This window comes from Eulemur rufifrons, chromosome 13, assembly GCF_041146395.1.
Source record: "Eulemur rufifrons isolate Redbay chromosome 13, OSU_ERuf_1, whole genome shotgun sequence".
Classification (NCBI taxonomy): Eukaryota; Metazoa; Chordata; class Mammalia; order Primates; family Lemuridae; genus Eulemur; species Eulemur rufifrons.
In genome coordinates this window covers 14,269,037-14,286,647 of record NC_090995.1, presented here as the reverse complement: position 1 = coordinate 14,286,647, position 17,611 = coordinate 14,269,037, and the positions used below count along the sequence as shown (strand labels likewise).

General features: G+C 39.0%; 1 protein-coding gene across 2 annotated transcripts in view; it reads left to right on the top strand.

Moving 5' to 3' along the window:
- The window catches only part of CFAP299 (cilia and flagella associated protein 299), a 200,109-nt gene extending 190,939 nt beyond the window's left edge, over positions 1-9,170 (top strand). The window contains exon 6 of one of the 2 annotated variants that reach the window (XM_069485583.1): positions 8,937-9,170. In XM_069485583.1, the coding sequence (XP_069341684.1) occupies positions 8,937-9,032 (96 nt within the window). In that variant the 3' untranslated portion in view covers positions 9,033-9,170. The remainder of the gene's footprint in view (positions 1-8,936) is intronic. The other variant, XM_069485582.1, reaches the window with a different exon arrangement.
- Positions 9,171-17,611: the final 8,441 nt, after the last annotated feature.

Sequence of the window (17,611 nt, the reverse complement as noted above, 5' to 3'; positions counted from 1 at the left end):
AAAGTCATGCCTTATGATATTTTGAATTTTCTCAGTGGCAAATATTTACATTTTACATGTTTTCAAAGACTGTGTTTGCATCATGACTTTTTATCATGACTTGTCACACGTCTGGAGAGGAAAGGTGAAACTTTGCTTGAATTCATCATGTGTTAGAATTGTTTTGGTGGGGTTTTTTTGTTCTTGTTTGATTTTTAATTTTGACAAATATGTTATTCATATGATAGCATCTGTCTGAAATCCAAAGACAAGAAAAATATTCTTTCATAGCGAAAAAAATAAGAATTGTGTGATACATATGGGACGTAGACAGAAACAGACCAAAGGAAAAGGGGAGCCAGCTTCTAAAATCTTTTCCAAAATGTTTTAGAAATTCAAGGTCAAAAAAAAAAATCTTTGTTTCATATCTACTTAGTCCAGTTCTTTGCACATAAAAAGGTCTGATAAATATGTGTTCAAAGGACAAATGAAGCAAGTTCCATAGCAACAAATAGATTGTTATCTGCAATGCGATTCAGCTCCAAATATCAGAAACCCCAAGGCAGTGATTTAAACAGGATAGAAACTTCTTTCTCTTCTGCACGGGAGTGCAAGATAGTGTCCGTCCAGGGGTAGAATGGCGGCTCCACAGTCATCGGGGCCAGGCTGGCCCTTGTCCTCATGAGCCAGAAGATCTCCAGCCAAAACAACCACCGTCATAGCAGAATGAAAGGGGACAAAGGACATCATCCCCAGCTGCCTTTAGGGAAGTTTCCCAGAAGCTACCGCAGAAGCCTTCACTTACGGTGCACTGTGAGAGCTTGGTCATGTGGCCGTGGAAGTCTGGGAAATGGAATCTGTATGCAGGTGACCGTGCTCACAGCTAAAAATGGGTTTGGGGACAGAGGGAAGAGAGGTTTGCGTGGACTGCTAGCAGCTTCCGACACAGGCCGTCTCCTTCAAAAGAACACGACTCTCGTCTGGTCTCAGGTTTCTCGTTAGTGAAATGAAGTTCCTGGATTAGAAAATCTTTAGGTCCACATTTATGCATAGAGTCTTCTCCTTTTAGAAGGCTAAACTACGTAAAGGAAAAGATTTAAAGTTATTAATACTTCAGTGAGATGCGTGAAATAAATTTTTGAATCAGTTTTGAACGATACCAAAGTATTTTAGGGGGCTCTATTTTAACTAATGGCATACTTGAAGAATGTTTGCCGTGAACTGTAGTTTTATGGTCTTTGGAGCATCACTATTGAATGCAAACTGTTACTTGAACATGGTTCAAATAACTTTAACTAAAACCCTCACTTCCAAAATAATCAATCATGAGACTTCAAAGACTTATTCAAAAATACATAAAATATAACATTTCCGTTTTTGTTTTTTTCCTGGAAGATTTTGATTATAATTCATGATTAGTTTGAAGGAAAGATTTTTTTCTAAATCTTGGAGAAGCAACAAGGATTTAGCTAATGAGTGATAAGAATAAAGAATTATTGGGTGAGATATCTGATGATATTTGGATGCTTATATTTCTTTAAAGTTTATTTTAACTTTATATTTCTGAAGATAAAAATTAATAACAGATGTGCTGAAAGGAAATGCTGGTCTCAGCATCAGTAAACAACATTCTAGACTTGACTTTACAATCATTGGCTGCATGGCTTTGATACATGTGCTTAAACTCCATAGGTTTTAATGTTCAAAACTGAAAGATGAGGGTTTATTTTTAGTCTTGTTTTATTTTTTTCTTATCTTTAGAGTCCCTCTAAAGCACCAGGCCCAATTTACAGAGATTTGCCTCAACTGGGCCCAGAAGTACATATTTTAATAAGCAGCCAGTGTAATTCTGCTACAGATTATTGATGAACTGTAATTTGAGAAAACCTTCTCCATGAAAAGTCAATAATCTCAAGATATCTGGCACTCTATTCTCAAGTAGAATAGAAGTATAATTACACTTATATATGTAAATTTCTATGGACTAGATATAAAATCAGCATGTACATTTCCTCTATAATTTCTTAACTTATTCAACCTCTTTAAAGATTCATGATCTTTTATATTTCATGCATCCAACATAACATTTTTATAGATCTGCAGGAGAATCAAGCTGAAATGTCTATGTAAATAACTATAAATGCATGATAAGAATTACGTTTTCGTACTCAATATTTTTTTAGTAATGTTTCTTGAAATTCTCCCTCAGATGAACATCTTCTTCTAAGCCTAGTAGTTAAAGTGCTGTAAAATACTATAACTGCATACAACTCGACCCTACTTTTCTTCTCCTTCAAGTGCTCTATTTGAACTACTTTATGCTTAAAATTAAAAAGGTCAAGATCAATGAAAGGTGGAAACAGTGATAAACAGGATGTGTTTCCTTCGTGCAACGCAGATGTAGACTCATTAATCTGAAACGTTGTTCCCATGAAACACAGTTGTTTGTGAATGGTAACAGTGGAAAAAGAAAACTGTGCAGGTCTTACATTAAGTAATACGAGATTCATTGGTTAGGAAATTCCAAATGCAGTAAGAGTTCGGTTGCGTTGAAAACAGGACCACTGGCTTTAACTTCCTGCAGCTGTACGACATCTGGAACAAATAAGTCAAGTTTCTATTTTTGAGGGAAGAATGCTTGTCTGAGTGATTCACACCCACCAGAATGTTTCCAGTGTACCATCTTCAGAAGGATGGAGTGGAAGCACTTTGTACTCTCCAGATCAGCACGAATTTTAAAAATAGGCATTTTCTTTTACTTTTAAAAAATGTTAACCATGGGAGGATTTGCATTGAGTCCCACTATAACATAGGTGGCCTAAAACCAGCGTAAGCCACTGATAAGGGAGGAAGGAGGAGAGAGAGGGAAAAAGAGAGAGAGAGAGAGAGATTGTACTCAATAGTTAAGACGGAAAAAACCTCCCTTCGTTACACCAGCTTTTCTCTGTTTCCTGCTTCCATTCACTAAATGGCAAAGGCCTGTGAAAGCCCATCACCTGGGAAAATGCCTTGCCAATAAGTAGTCAGTAAATAGTCATTGAATAAATGGTTGAATGGATGATCATTCAATCTAGAAAGTAGCTTGAGAGGACAGGAACAGCCCTGTAAGAATTCAGAGGAGGCAGGATGTGCTACAGACCTAAAGGGTTTCAGAAGTGAGTTAATGGAAGAGAAAGCGTCTGAACTGGGCCGTGAAGGGTGTGGACGGTGAGGACACGGGACTGCAGGGAAGGGTGTTCTGAGAGGAAGGAACAGCACACACGAAGGCATGGAACGCAGAGCACGGGGCTGTATGGGGAGGGAGGGGACCTCCGTTAGGCTGGAGACTGGTTGTTGGCATCACCCAGCAAGGATTTGGAAGGTGTGGAGCCTGGCCTCATCCCCCAGACTCTGGTCAGACTGGTCTGGGGGAAGTCTGGGCATTGGTACTTTTCATAACTTCCCCAGGGGACTTGAGTGGGTGTCCGTGGTGAGACCAAGGTGCAGGAAGGGGAGTCATGGCAGAGACATTTGGGAGAATAACTGACTCCAACCGTGGAAGCCAAATCCAGGGAGGTGTTTGTTTTGTTTTGTTTTTACCATTCTACACACGTCAGTGAGGATCTGTACCGTTTGTGTCACGGTGACTGAGAATCAAAATTTCTAACTATGAAAATGCGTAAGTCACTTTGAAAGGGGATATTAGTTTTCTGTTGGCAAAACTGCATTGGAGCCCTTTTAGAATGCAAAAGAAAATCAGTTGTATGAAAAACACGAAACTCTATGGGACAGGATCTCCCTGTGTGACTTTGTTTTGACTGGAGTACATCTTGAATATTGTTGCTTGATAAACGGCCGATACCAAAACAAGCAAACCAAAAACATGCTAACAAATCTCAGTGTGACGTGTGGTTTCCATTAGCTGTAGGAAATGGGTGAAACGAAAGACACTATTTATAGAATGAACCTTTCTGGACCCATTCGGAGTGTCGCGGGCCGGGAAGGCATGTGCAGTGCAGACTGTGCGGGTTGGTTAGCAGGTGTGTTTCCTTTTCTTCCTGTGTCAATACCCTTGACTGCAACAGGAGCCCCAGACTCTGCTTTCTGAAAGCCGGTCACAACTGCTCGCACGACAAGGAGCTACTTGGCCATGCGAGCTGCTATGCCAAGAGCTTTTTATCAACACCCCGCCCACCACGGCTCAATTAGGGGCAGTTCCCAGCAATTCAGTGAAGTGTTTCCTCTTCCACCCTCCTTCCCACCTTTGCCAGTCGGGAGAACCTCAGGCCCCACCCCTGGATGTTCAGACTGAATCCGTCTGCCTGAGGCTCAGGAATCTACATTCTTAACAGTCTCCCCAGGTGACCCTAAAGATTGGCTGGATTTGCCAGCCACCGTTGCACACAGTCGTATTTTATTAGCTGTCGCTTCGCCTTAGTGTGTGTGCGTGAAGTAATCAAACTTCATCCCTTTAAAATAAGTTCTAATTCAACAGTCTTAATTGCAAGTCATTTACATTACACATTCCTGGGACTGCACGAAGTAGACTGGAAAGTGCAGACCGTGTGCCACAGAAATGCAGCCACTGCGGATGCTTGTGCTGATAAACTGCTGCTGTTTCTTTACTTATTTGGCCCATTCTGGGCGGAGGAAGTGGGCGGTGGTCCCATTCTTGCCATCCCTGCCTCTTCCAGCATCGCCCTCTGAAGTTTGCCCAGAGGCTCACATGAACCCGCACGTGTGGCAGAAACTGGTAAAGCATCAGCTGTGAGCCGCAGGGCAGACCCTTCCTGGGCATTTCACCGTCCTATCCCCTGCACGCGGCAGGTGCTCAGTAACCATCTGCGAATAAATAAACTGAACATTAAATATTTGCTAAAGAAATGAATCGTAGGACCAAAAATAATTCTGGAAATTTTGAGGTTAACAACTTTAAAATATTTTAGGATCTTAGGGCACCCATACTATATGTAGAGCTAAAGCTATTTTTGGCTGAAAACTATCAGAGTAATTGACTCCGGTGCCTTCCTCTCCTTGGTAGGTGAATTAATCCTACACTTGTTGCTGCCTTCTGCCCATTTTCCTATAGGGTTTTAGTGGATTTTTAAAATTAACTTTTAAGTATTCTATGTATAAATGATAGAAAACCTTTGGCTATCATATTTTTTAGTGACATGCTACAATTTAGATATCTGTCTTTAATATATTTAGTGTTTTTTGGCATTTAAAATTTAAAATGTTTCTGTGGTCCAGACTACCGATTTCCCTTCCTGATTGCTTATGTTGTTTCTATGTTTAAGAAGATTCCCATGCTAAGATCAGGAAAATGTTTACGTATATTTTCTTCTAAATTTGTTTAGTATTTCCTCTATACATCTAAATCTGTGATTCCTCTGGGATTTGGTGGAGTAAGGTCGTAGTCTTCTTACTTTGTTCCGTCAGTTAATATTTTTCAATAATTTATTACTGTTGGTCTTATCACAATATCTTGTTTAACTCGTATTTTATACTTGGCATGGAGTCCTGTCCCTCCTGGGACCCAGTAATGGCTTCAGGCAGAAATCTTTTAGCAGCTTCTTACAGCGCTGTGAATTCGAAGAGAAAGCTTTCTAAGTGCTGAGTTTTCTTAACCAGCTTTATTGTTTGCAGTTGCTGTGGCGTGTGTGTGTGTGTGTGTGTGTGTGTGTGTGAGATTATTTTTAGCACTCTTGTTATCAGTTGTTAAGGAACAATTTTTAAAAGGAGACAGAATCATGGTTCTCCAATAGATATAAAATGAACACATATCAAAGATTTTTAACTCATTCATTAAAGAGGCCCCATAAGGTGTTACGACCCGTTCAAAGAGCAGAGACATATAAAGGGAGTAAGAAATTCTGAAACGAATTTACAAATAAATGAAAAATGAATCTGCAAAGTCAATGCAAAAATCAGCTGCATTCCATTGAACACAATTACTTTGCATTATACAGACAATTATTTGAATTATTATCAGATTTCTCAAATTTACAGAGTTACAAATCAAAGATGAGAAGACCTAGATGTAAATCTGGTTTACCTAGTTGTAAATTAGATGTAAACCTGAAGTAATCATCTGTTTGATTTTTTTTTTCCCACTTCAAAGTTTTTCACATTTTTTTCCTGGCAGCCTCCTGCCCTCTTTTTATCATAATAATTTCAAAGAAAGATTATTCTTGATCATAAAATAAGGCTTATCTTGTTAGGTTTGCCTAATTGTTGACACAGGTGCATCACAAGTGTTATTTTACCATATGGAGCACCTTAAGTTTGCTTTGTAAACTCTAAGGCCATACGATTTTGAACAAATACTAAGTAAATTCTGCCTGAAAGTTTGCATGAGGAATTTCAAATTGGACTTTTACAGCCCTTTATTATTTATCATCCTGAGGTTAGGAAACCAAACCCAAGATACTCTCTCCACAAGATTTCACCTGCAATATCTACAAATTTGGGTAAATTCCTCTTTTCTGAAGCTTTCCAATATATTCTCATTTATGTAATATATTTAATATAATGTTCTTTCACCCTTGAAGCCAAGAAATAGACCAGTTTGCTAGAAGGGCGTGGTAGGCATGGGAGGTGTTGCCTCGTAAGTCAAGTCAAACTTAATTCCTTAGAAGTGGCTGTTCCTACCTGAGAAAATGAGCATTATTTTTCAAACATGAAACCTCATGGCAATATTCACAAGAGCTGCAATCACTGTTTTCCCTGAGGGTACAAACATGTATGACAGCAAGAGCAAGGACAAAAGTCCAGGGACCTCCCGTAAAGCATATAAAATTTCGGAAATATTTATATCAATAACATCGTATCTATACAGTTTACCTAGGTAAGGGTGAACGTCTCTTCTGATTTGATGAGTGTTCCTATGGAATTCTACAAACAAACCTAATTATTTTTAGCACTTTTTTCAAGGATGAATTAATAAATCTTTGTGATTTTTTTTTTTTTGAGGGGCATTCTAGGACATCTCAAAGATAGTTGTAAATGTTGAAGATATCCTGACAGTTTAATTTTTTCTATACTCAAGAGCCAATTATGAATGACAAAAATCAGAAAAGAATTGTTAGAAGATACCTGGTTACTTGATTAAGATAAGATCAGGGTGCCAGAGAAATAATAGTGATTTATCTATTTAGTAAATATTTGAAACAAGGAAATATTTAAAAATAAACACAGATGTTAAGATGGTTGTAAAGAACCTTAGCTCTTTATAAGTGAGGAAACTTTGTTCTTTGCTTTCTTTTACTTTTTTCTTTTTCTTAAATAATCAAGAATGTAACAAATTCAATATAAAGGACAGAAAATTATTTTCGTAAGACACAGAAGCAAGCCCGTCAAGATTGGGCAGACTTTACTAAAATTTTAGCACATTTCAGTTTCTTTTAGACTCAAGTGCTATAAACCAAGGCAAGTAAATGTATTTTGCATTTTCATATTACTGCAATTCTCAGAGGATCCATGAGCACAGGATAATTTTTTATATTAATACTGAAATATTTCTAAGACTTCAATGTGTTCATCATAGCTCTGGTCAATTGAATCAAAAACTAAGTATTTTTATATTTCTTAATTTTTGACTTCCAATATGGTAAATATTGGTAGTTGTAACCCACATAAAGTAAAAGTTCTCTAGGGTCTTCAATAAGTCTCAAAATTATACAGAGGTCCTGAGATGGGGAAGAGGGAGAGGGCACCCTAAAAACCACTAATACACGCCCGTGTGTGTGCCCCATTATATAGCACTATAAATCTACTACAATAGGACAAACCTACTTTCTCTTTGAAACACAGCAGCACATGTACAGCGATACTAGCTGGCCCCTCTTTCTCCCAGTGTGGTCTCAGCCATTCATATTAATAGTGCCTTTTAACCAAAGTAACTTCTATTTCATAGAGAAAACAGTAAGCCAATATAATTAACAACTGTCTATCTTCCACTAGCATTTTTGCAGAGTAGCAAAATTTATATTGCAACTTTCAGTAGCCACATATATACCTTCATAAAGAGACAAAATGAACACTTTCATTAGCAGGACCTGAAAACAAGCACTTTCCATAGGATCTAAGCAAAGGTATATAAACTAAAAATTATGCCTAATAATTAGGCATCAACTTTTCAGTATTCTATCCTAGTTAGAATTATCTATATGTCAAATGAGTTATATTATTTATTATATAATTCAACTTAATATGAATATAAGGTTTGATGTTACCTAAAGATCTTGGGAAGTATGTTCAAGCTGACTTATTAAAAAACACAATTACTACGAAAATAAAGTTGTCAGAAAAATGATTCAATTTAGTTGAGTATAAATTTGCATTTTTCATTATCTTAAATATTGTGTAAGAACAACGTTAGTTTATTCAGTCAGCATACCTGAATAAATTTAGGAAACACAAGCCAAAATAGAATAAAATGTTGCTTATATCATACCTAACACGGATACATCAGAGGACACAGCTGCTTGTGTTGAACCAAAATTGTTACACTAGTCTTGTTTGAACTGATAAGAAAGAAGCTTTTAACAAAACGCACATAGACAAGTACTTCCACTGGTCAGAACCAATTCCAAACTTGAAACATTTTTATTTGACAAATCTGACATCAAGCTAGGATTCTTTCTGAATTCTTACCCTGAAATCACATGTGTTTGTAAAGCCCTTCGCTAGGAATTCTGCGTTTAGTGGCTCTCGGGATCCAGGAGAGTCTAGACAAGCACAAGGCTGGGACATTGCTTTGAGCCCAGACATTTTCAGTAACACCACAACCCGGGCCTCAGAGCTCCTAACTGGATTCGTCCCACTCCTGAGAAAAAGAGTCTGGGGTGGAAACATATAAATGTCTCCATGGAAACAGCCTTTTTAACTTGCTTTCTATAATATTTAAGCAAAAAGAATATTTAAGGGCAATTATTTGCACGGATTTGACAAGCGATGTGATTTATGTATCTTAGGCACAACCAGGGGACAACTCTACTAGAATCCCCATCCAGACAGAGCTCTACATCCAAGCTGTCATTTTTGACCACATTTCCAGAAGGAAGACTTGAGTACCAACACGTAAGGTGGTTTCCTCACGGTTTGCTAAGTCTAAACAAATTTTGTAGACAGAAGCAAATGAGAATGATAAATGAGTCCTGTGCCTGGAAAGCAAGTTAGAATAATAAAAGTAAATGAAGAAATGAGAACAAGAGCTGTAAACTTGACTGTCTTTTTATTGTCTAGGTAGCCCCTTACTCTGATTTGAGGGTTTTCTGTTTTTTTTTTCTTGAACAGTGAAGCTGAATGCAACAGTTCATTGGAGAGAATCTTGTTGCTACTTCAAAGATACAGTAACTGGCGACATGTTTTGTAGCTCAGATTTTCCAAAACAAAAATGTTCCTGGTCCTACTCTTGCCAAATCTAGTGGACCAAGCATTATGCCACGTAGCATTGCCAGCTTCTAAAATCATTGGATATTGATAAGGGGCCGCAAATTGGGGTCATTTGTACCTTATTGTATTATTCTAGGCTTTTGGCACCTTGGCAGAAATTATGAGCTAACAAGAAAAGTTATATTTAGCATTTTATTATATATGTATCTATGTGTTTTTTGAATCTATATATAAAATAGCTTAAGCGATGAATATATACACAATTTAACCTCTGGAGAAAAGCGTCGGGGGATATACCTGCTCTTTACTCTTCAGTTTTCTGTAGCAGGTGGTTTGTTTTTATAGTGTGGATGTATTATTCTATTATCTTTAAAATGTGGTGGCTCTCATGGTGCTCATTCAGGTTTAGGGACCACTGGCCTCTCAGGATCCATTGTTTTGTTCAAGGAACTTACTGCAATTTGTAATAATTCCATTATTTGTGTGTATCCTCCATGTCTGCCCCATTTTCTAGACCGTACGGGCTGTTTATATTTGTCACTAGTGTATCCCTGGTATTAAGCAGTTAGAAGATGTTCTCTGTTGAAGCAAAATTTATAAAATAGAAAAACAGAAACTAATAGGAGTGGTTACCTGTGGTGGGTGGGTACAGCATAGGTGGAAATCAGAACAACACTTTTTAATGTATATTTGTTTGTATCATTTAGGTGGGTTTTTGAACTATTTAAACGTATTGCATTGTTTAGGAACAAGAGTTTTTAAAAAAGAGAAAGCTGAAACAAATACATGGGAAAATTAACATCTTTGACTTAGTAATGGGGTGTGTGTGTGTGTGTGTGTGTGTGTGTGTTTGTATGTATATAGAAGTACATACATATTTTCTGAACTTTTATGCTTAAATATTTGAAATGAAATAACTTGAAATTTTTAAGGAAAAGATGGAAATAAAAACACCGTGTGGTATAATGTGAATAGTTTAAAGGGCATTTGCCGTGACATCAGAGCAACAGCAACAACAGAAAGTCTCTTCTGCCTCCGTCACTCAGGTTGAATGACCAAGACAAATGACGTCTCCACTTGTAAAATGACTAAGATAGCAATCATATAATCCTTGCAAAATTACAAAATAATATGTGTTGAAATGCCTTGCAAATTGTCACATGATGCAAACATTAATATTTTAATTTTAAATTCCTTTGTTCTGTACATATGCTCCAACTATTAGCTCCGTACCTGGGTATTGGGACTGCTCTCTTTGTTTCCTAAATGTAGATTAAAAATTTTCAAAATAGCAATGCAAAAATAATCTTCGCGTGGGGAGAAGGGACTAAGCCTTGTCGCCTTGATGTTTGTCCCCCTGTGATTCACCCGCATTAGGGAAAAAAGCTGTGAATCGTGGCTGCTGTGAGTTCAGCAGCCCCCAGGGACTCCGCTCTCTCTTACCCTTGTGATCTCAGGGTGCATTCAGGACTCCCCTTCGCAGCTCTTAGCCCGGCTGGGAATAAGCCAACTCACTGGCAGACTTTACTAAGTATCTGGAGATGGCAGCAAGAAGAAGTCGGGGGTGGGGGAGAAGGATCGCAGAGAGAAAAGGAAAGAAGGAAGACCAAATTTGATATACGATAAAAAAGAAAGATACACCAGGCCAAATAACCTTATTTTTTAAATATTACTTTCTCTTCAGAAGTTCCGGATCCTGTCCCAGCCTCGCACTGGCCCTGTGTCCACATGACGGGTTCCATGTCAGCACGCACACCTCAAAACACGTTGTCAAAGAACACACACACACACACACACACACACATGCACACTCACACATGCATCCAGCCATTCTTCAATTCAAACTTAATCTCATTTAAAGACTTATTAACTAGGAACATTTCTGCACTATTTGACAAGTGAAGTGGCATTAGTGTCTCAGAAAGTCGGAAATAGTAAGGGGATTCTAAACTTTAGAAAAATAAAACATCTACTTGTTTGAGTCTGATGTTCATAATACGATACAAATCATATGTGTCAAAGACATTAACACATAATTAGTTGAACAGTTTCATTTTAGGGTTTTCTGTGGTCTAAAGACAATAGCTTGAGTTTTCCAGCTCAAGTAAAATTTAAGTAGTAGGGAGCAGAAGCCCTGAGAGAATTTTTCTCGGGCTCTCCAAAGTTCAAATATTTCTTATAAGTTATAACATAAAACTGAATTAAAGAAACTGTTTTTCTCCCCAAGGAGACATTTTTTTCCTTCCCTATTTTCTTAGAAAATAATTTAATTACCTAATATTTTATAAGAGGTGGTCTTAAAACTCAGGAAGTGAAACAAACTAGAAAAGATGCATAAAGGCTCTTGAGGTAAAAATGACCTCGGGCACAGATCAAACAACATTAGAGCCTTTATTATTACAGGAAAATAAAACAGGGGCTTCCTAATCAAATTAGTGAAGAATAAATAAACTTTCCACTGCCAAACAGACTCAGTATTATGAAATAAACCCACTTTCTAATATGAGTATGTCATAAGTCATGTCCAATTATGTGATTTCAAAACTCTACCATAAAGAAAGGGTATAATCAGTGATCATTCAGGGAAAAATCCAGCATTCAATAGAAAGGCTCTTATCCTTTCCATTCATTAAAAGAGTTCAATATGCATTACCTTTTTCTGATGACACAAATATTTACTCAGCCTAAATAGCAACTCTTGAAGGATCCAGACATTTTTAATTTACTTTGAAACAGACCTTCCAGCTTCAAGATCCTTCACCTGTAGAATAGATGTGGGCAAACTTTAGTGGCATCCAAGCAGTTCAAGGTATTATAATATCCCCTATTATTAATTAATATGTTCAAAAGATACCTAGTGAACACATATAACACACCAGGCTCAATGGCATGAAAGATATTACCGCCTCTATGGGGCGTATGAAATAGCAGGAAAAATGCAAAAACAAGTAATTATAATGTGCTAATACGATAATTGAAGAGGTACAGTGTTCTGTGCAAGCATGGGGCAGAAGCAGCCAAGTGTGTGGTGGGACCTGTGGGTGTGGCAGGGAGGGGACTCGAGCAGTGAGCTTCAGCCTGATGTATGTCTCTCTCGTCTCCCATCTCCCTCCATTTTGTCTCCATCTTTCTCTTTTCCCTGCTGCTTTTCTCATTTCAAATGTCTATCTTATTTTTTGTTCTAACCTGCCTAGTATTTGTTTCTTTATTATTTCTTCAACGAGAATCAACACAGGAATTGAGTAACAGTCTTCTTTGTAGCTAAAACTCATTCAATTCATAGTCCGTTTCCTAAACGCTACACGGAAACCTCTGAGTCTCATCATCTTCATAACAAATCCACCTTCCAAGGCTGTTGCACAGAGAAATGTAGGTACGATGATGTATAAATGCAAAGCCACTCCAACAAAAGGAATTATCATCGTCAAAGGAACAATTAAACTAAAACGTGTCTAATTTGACACGATAGAGAAGTGTTTTAGGAGACTTTGCTTTGAAATACGTGAAATGTGATACTACCGTTGTGCCGTCTCTAAAATGAATGAAATTGCGGAGTTGAGACAGGGCAGTGTTGTGCGGGAGTTTGGTTTATTTTTAATGAATTTTGTTAGTGAAATGTATGTGTCTGAACATGAGTGATAGAGTTTGGAGAAATGTGTTTTTAAAGACTGTGTGTTCAGCATGTGCCCTACTCTTTCTGTAGATAGAGCATTTTTCGCGATAGAATGAAAGCTTCTCACCATGTGAATCCTGGAAGCAAGCTGACTGACATTTAGATGTGGCCGGGGAGCTGCTATCTTACACAGGAAATGAACTTATTTAACAGTTTGAAATACTCAGACATGGATTTGCACTACTTATGATTTCCCGTGTTTTTATTTTTATTCAGCAGCTAAACACTACTAAGCATTCTGCACTTTATTTTCCATCATCTACAACTAGCATCCCGAAAGAAACCTAATAGCTCAAAGAAAAAAAACTATATAATAAGAGCAAATGACCACTGCCCTTGCATGTACAGTGGACTCTGGTCTAAGACGTAGAGTGATAATCCCCTTTTCTAGTCATATTTCTAGACAGTGAGTCACCTGTTGGCAGAAATATTTGGAAGAGTCTATTTTAAACTATAAATATTTTTGTGTTTTACAAAAGGATCTTGTCTATTTTATTTTCTCGTAAGATAATTGTAAGTTTCCCCTTTCTCTGGGCAAAGCAATGTTCAAGTCAAGGCACTTCAGGGAAACTATATCTACCTCTGTTGCGGTTATTGACCGATTCAGTCACTCTTTGAGTAAATGTTTATTGAGGAGCTGCTACGTGCCAGGGAACCTTCCAAGGATTATCTCACCGCATCCTCACAGCAGCACTGTGCGGCACACGTTATCCCGCACTTTAAGGGTGAAGATACGTAGAGACGAATGAAGTAAAACTCCATGGGGACCATACACGGGCTTTCCCTCATCCATTCTTCACGGAGTCCATTGCTCATCTAAGCACACTGGGCGATACACGTCAAATCCTTGTCTAAACAGTGTTGCAGTGACTCTCTTTTCACTCTGGAAGGTGCTTTGCAGTCGCTGTGTCGCGGCTGAGGGTGCTGGGTTAGATTTCCACGTCCTACTGCCAGTTCTGTGTTAGAACCCAGAGTAAGGACAGGATCGGCTGGCTCCCGTCTCCAGGACTGGCCACCTAGTGGTAGGGCTTAGCAAAAGTCTGGAGCCTATATGTTACTTCATGTCACAACTTGACTTTCTGTGGTTTGTGCTTTCTGAGCTCTGGACAGTGGTCCAGCTTTGTTCAGCCACCGCCAAGGAGCAGGGAAGACACACTGTCCTGGTGAGTAACCTGGAGGTTACTAGGCAGAGTCTCTGGGGATGACGGGAAACTTCTGGGGCTCTCCCTTCCCTGCGGAAAGGGCAGGAGTAGCCCCTCAATCCAATGCCGCTGCCGCGCTGTGTACGCGCACAACACAGCCTGCAGGCAGACGTCACAGAGAGGAGTGGGGTTGTGGAGCGTACGGATTCAGGGACTCTCCACGCTTCTGTTTCTCTGGCTTTCAAGAACGGTATTGGCAAATATTTTACTTCCGGCTAGGATGCTTTCTTAACTTATAAAATGCAAATTGCAGTATTCCTCACCAAATGACAAATGCAAGGTATTTTGGAATTTTCAGAGGAGTATGGCTTTCCTAGACACTGCAGTTTACCAAAAATTCTGAAGTTGAAGTCTGAAAGAGACTTTAATTAAATGACCAGGCAAAAGGATATCATTCCTAAGTGTTGTGGAGGTTGATATATTTTTCGTTTTCTGTTACCACAGGATTCTGCCACTGAAACATTCACAACGCTGAAATCTGGGGACAGAGTGAGGTTTTGTCTTGGGGTGGGAATGAATTGAGCCGCTCGTTCTCAGATAAAATGCACAAAGTCGAGAGCTCCGTGACGATCTGGGAGGCAGATGGGACTCCTGGTGCACACCAGGCCACTGTCCTTCAGCAAAGAAAACAGAAACCCAGGTGCAGAATGTGTTGGCACAGTGCGGACCAGCCTTCAAGGGTGTCCACTGTTTACAACAGAGCTCTGGCCATTGAGTGACCACCCTTCCTGGGGATCCGTTTCCCCCAGCTGGTCTCAAGCAGAATATCCCACAAAGGCCCAGGGACCAGCTGTCAGTGACCTCTGGCCCTGCAAAGAGAGAGGCTGGGTGGCCGCTTCCCCCTGTCAGGATGTGCTAATTACTTGAACGCCCAGAATCAGAGCCTGCATCCTACAATGGCATTTCTGTAGCCTGTCCACCTCCCACACATCTTTCTTCTCTCGTCCTTAAATCTTTTTAAAATACAATTGTTTCTATATGGATTACTGGCATCTTTTTCATCCAGTTAAATGTTATCTGCTCCCAATTTTGTCTGAAATATGCTACTATTTTGGAAATTGAAAATCAACTATAGGAAGAAGGATTTGGAAAAGAGGGGGGCCCTCCTGGGATCTACTCTATGCCAGCAGCATGTCCACCATTATGGGTGTGGCTTCATCTGACCATCGTAGCAGCCCTGGGAGAGAACATTATTCTTCCCAGTTGGCAGATGTAAAAACTGAGGCCAGTGACTCACCCTCCCACCTGTCCTCCCCGCTTCTTGGTTTCCAATGTCTTTTACACCTGTGGTCCCCAACCCTGCAGCCACGGGTGCGGGCCAGTGCCAGTCTGCACCTTAGGGACCAGGCTGCAAAGCTCCTCCACCGCCTTCCCCTGCCACCACCACTGCCCGACCCCACCCCAGGGCGTCCATGGAACCAGTCCCTGGTGCCAAAAAGGCTGGGGACTGCTGCCATCTGTGTCCCGGGAGCATCCATCATTTAGCTCCCATTTTTTAGTGAGAACATACGGTATTTTGTTTCCCATTCTTGAGGCACTTCACTTAGGAAAATGGTCTCTGGTTCCATCCAAGTTGCTGCAAATGACATTATTTCATTCCTTTTTGTGGCTGAGTTGTACTTCAGGGTATATAAATACCACATTTTCTTTATCCACTCATGAATTGGTGGGCACTTGGGTTGATTCCACATCTTTGCAGTTGTGAATTGGGCTGCAGTAAATATTTGGGTGCAGGTTTTTGTTTTTTTTTTCTTTAGATAAAATGACTTCTTTTCCTTTGGGTAGTTACCCAGCAGTGGGATTGCTGGGCCAAAAGGTACGTCTACTTTTATTGATAAATTCTTGCTCTTTGTCACCCTGGCTGATCTCAGTCTCCCATTAATAACACTTTTAATCAGTCACATGGTGCAAGAACATTGACTGAGTTGTGGTCCTTGTTTTTAGCTTCTGAAAAAAGAGCTTAGATAGTTAGAGTGGAGCCCTGTCCGATTGCCTGCATTAATCGCACACCTGTGAACTGTTTCTTCAACAGGAATAGTTTTGTAGATAATGTAAATATCCTGTACACACCAGGTTCCAGATATTCTTCTAAGAACTTGACCTGTATTGTCTTTATTAATCTTCACAGCAACCCTATGAAGTAAATACTGGTAATTTCCCTCATTTTACAGATGCAGAAACTGAGGCACAGGGACAGAGACATAGACCAATGGAACAGGACTGAGTACTTTAGCTTTGTATTAATAGTGTAGCTTGAAGTCCGGTAAAGGAATGCTTCTGAAATTTGTTCTTTTTGCTTAAGGTTGCTTTGGCTATACAGGGTCTTTTCTAGTTCCATATGAAGCATAGAATTATTTTTTTCTAGATCTGTGAAAAATGATGTTGGTATATTAATAGGGATTGCATTGAATCTGTGGATCATTTTGGGTAGTGTAGACATTTTAACAATGTTGATCCTCCCAATTCATGAGCATGGCATGGTTTTCCATCTGTTTATTCCCTCTGCTGTTTCCTTCCTTGGTGTTTTGTAGTTCTCCCTATAGAGGTCTTTCCCCTCCTTAGTTAAATATATTCCTAGAAAGGAACTCCTTATTACACCGGGACCAAATTATTTTAAGTGTAATAGCAAAGACATACCTGTTTGTTATCCTCTTTCTTGATTCATCTCCTATTAAACATTCATACATTATCTCAAAGATCACGTATCTTATTTTTAATGTCTAATCAAATGTTAAAGAATGAAATATCTATGCGGCTTTTTTTCACATAGGATAGAAAATACTTGTACATGTCTCCTTTTCTCCCCCATTAGACAATCTAAGTTGAAGGAATAATGTGGAAAAGTATGTGAGCAGGAGAATCTGAGACCAACAAACAAGAATCCACTAATTCTTAAAAAATTAAAGGTTACAATAGGTAGTTACAAAGGGCCTTACCTGATTCATGTGGAAAACAAGTTCTCCTGGGTCCACTGTAGGGGGGACAGATGATGACATATGATCATCAATTGTGTAGTGCTGACTTGAAGTCAATGCATTAAGAAGGGGAGAAAGAAAGGTTAATTAAGACACCTGTGGAACAAGTTTAAACCAAACCACGTAACACAAGCACAGCACAGACATACAATCAGCACTGAGCCTCACTCATGGTGGGAATTCAAGAAAGGTTGTCTGGATGAATAAATATATGAATGAGCTTGATCTTGGACTGCAAGAGGATAGAAAATACAGAATAATTTGTGTTATATGTGCTTTATTTGTTCATTTCTTGACAAAATAATAATAAATTAACTTCTTTGATGCTTGGTTTCTTCTTTAGGAAAATGGATATAATAATATTATAATTTAATAATTCTTCCTATGCCCAAGGATTATTGTGA